Genomic DNA, 2,159 nt, shown 5'->3' on the forward strand with positions numbered 1-2,159 from the left:
GGCAGATTTCTGAGTTCAAGGCCAGCCTGGTCTACAAAGTGAGTTCCAGGACAGCCAGGGCTACACAGAGAAACCCTGTCTCGAAAGAACAAAAACAAACAAACAAAAACAAAACAAAACAAAAAACAACAACAACAAAACAATTCATAATGGCAGAAAGAGAAGAAAATTGTACGTCAATTGCCAGGGCCAGAGAGATGGCTCAAACAATACAGTGCTTGGTAAAAAAGCATGTGGAGCTGAGCTTGGATCCCCAGCACACACAGTAAAAAAATCACAGCATGGCAGCATGTGTCTACAACCCTAGTGCCAGGGAGAAAGGCAGGCAGGTTTGCCCAGAGGCTAATGGCCAGCTGGTCTACCTGAATTGGTAGAGCTCCAAGTGGGACAGACCTCCCTAGGGAGAGTGACTAGAGGACATCTAGTGTGGACCTCAAAGACACATATACACGCGCATACATACACATATAAACACACCACATACATAATCTTTTACATCTGAGTTGACAGATGATGATGATGATGATGATGATGACTACTTCGGGGAGGTCTATAACTCTACATGTCTATATATCTTCTGTAAGCTATGAAAATAAAATAATTCAGTTAACTATTTAAATCAAGGGCAGTGGTACTGACCTACACAGCCGTCTTCTGAGTTTGATTTCTGGAGAGGGTACCTAGGGAAGAAAACACAATGCACAGATATTACTAGAGGGCCTTGGTTTTACGGGATTTTTACTGAAACCTTTCTTTCCTGCTGGACCTTGGCCCAACAATGAGTAACGGAGGCGGGGGAATCTTTACAGGTGCTCTTTCCCATCTGTCTGCTGATGTAATAGAAAATGGGTACCGTTTGTCAATACTGATTAATAAAAGACCCAGTCTAGACAGGACTTGTATTTAAAAATTAGAATATCGGTGTCACTAAGGATTGTCTGTCTGTGAGCTCAGCGGTGGTTAAGTTCTTGCCTCGGGGGTGTCTCTAGGGTAAGAGGAGTATGGGCATCAAAGCGACAATATCAATGCCACAGCACGGTGGCTGCTTGGCAGCTGGAAAAAAGATCTGTGTACGCAGGGAAGGTGGGAGACTCAACATAAAAGCGAGACTCAACGCCCAGGTGGAGGGGCAGCCGGTAGAGAGCTCCTGTAGTTGGTGACTTCCAACTGGCAAGGGTGGACAGTTGGTTTTGCCAGATCTTGTAAGACTCAAAATCAAGCCAGAGATCTGCCAGTGAGGGCTTCACGCTTTGGAGTCACGGCGGATTTAAAAAATAAAAAAAATGCATCCAAGTTAATCAACCTGTGTCTGTCTGGCATTCCACCTGGAACCAGGCTGTCAGCGTGACACAGCCATCCCAGGTAACCCTAGGTAATGTAGCACAGTCACAGCAGGGAGGAGCTTCTCTGGGAAGCACTCAGACAACACCAACTTAGAGCATGATAGCAGGAGAAGCCACGAATATTAACATGGAAGGGGGGGCAAGTAGAGATCAGATCAAAATCTTCATTTGCTGGGTATAAACCTTAGAGGACAAAGTCGGTGCCCTTGGGCATGTCAAAGAGCCTGCATCAGAGAAGAAGTGGCACTTAGAGACTTTACACCCAAATCTTCTCTCCGAGTTCACTGCCAAAAAGCAAGATTTAAAAGACTCTTGGCTGAACACGCTTACTGCTGCCTAGATGCTTAGAACGCCAGTTGTGAGGCCAGGAGCTGAGAGAGCGATGAGACTGAGAACAGTCAGAGGAGAAGAGGCAGAGCCTTTATACACCTTACAGAGACCTTGCAGGTACAGGGCTGCTTGCTGGGACAGAAACGTAGCTCGGTTGGCTGAATGTCTGTCTAGCACACAGAACCCTGGGCTTGACCCATCGCTGCAGAGCACTGAGGGGGGAGTTGATGTTCTTTTGTAATCTCAGCACGTGGGAAGTGAAGGCAGGAAGGTCTCTACTACACCAAGAGTTCAAGGCCAGTCTGGAGTTGTCTCAAACAAGCAAACAAGGAGGCAGTCAAAGATGATGGGGTGGGGTGGGGTTGGTCTTGACTGGAGAGCAGGGTACAAGATCAGTAAAGCAGCCGGGCGTGGTGGTGCACGCCTTTAATCCCAGCACTTGGGAGGCAGAGGCAGGTGGATTTCTGAGTTCGAGGCCAGCCTGGT

General features: G+C 47.4%; 1 protein-coding gene across 3 annotated transcripts in view; it reads right to left on the minus strand.

The window, feature by feature from the left end:
• The window catches only part of Sash1 (SAM and SH3 domain containing 1), a 227,095-nt gene that overhangs the window by 63,789 nt on the left and 161,147 nt on the right, over positions 1 to 2,159 (minus strand). For all 3 annotated transcript variants that reach the window (XM_029533050.1, XM_021221083.2, XM_029533049.1), the window contains exon 5: positions 640 to 680. In XM_029533050.1, coding sequence (XP_029388910.1) covers positions 640 to 680 — 41 coding nt within the window. The remainder of the gene's footprint in view (positions 1 to 639; positions 681 to 2,159) is intronic.

The sequence above is a fragment of the Mus pahari genome, chromosome 21 (assembly GCF_900095145.1).
Source record: "Mus pahari chromosome 21, PAHARI_EIJ_v1.1, whole genome shotgun sequence".
In the NCBI taxonomy this organism is placed as follows: domain Eukaryota; kingdom Metazoa; phylum Chordata; class Mammalia; order Rodentia; family Muridae; genus Mus; species Mus pahari.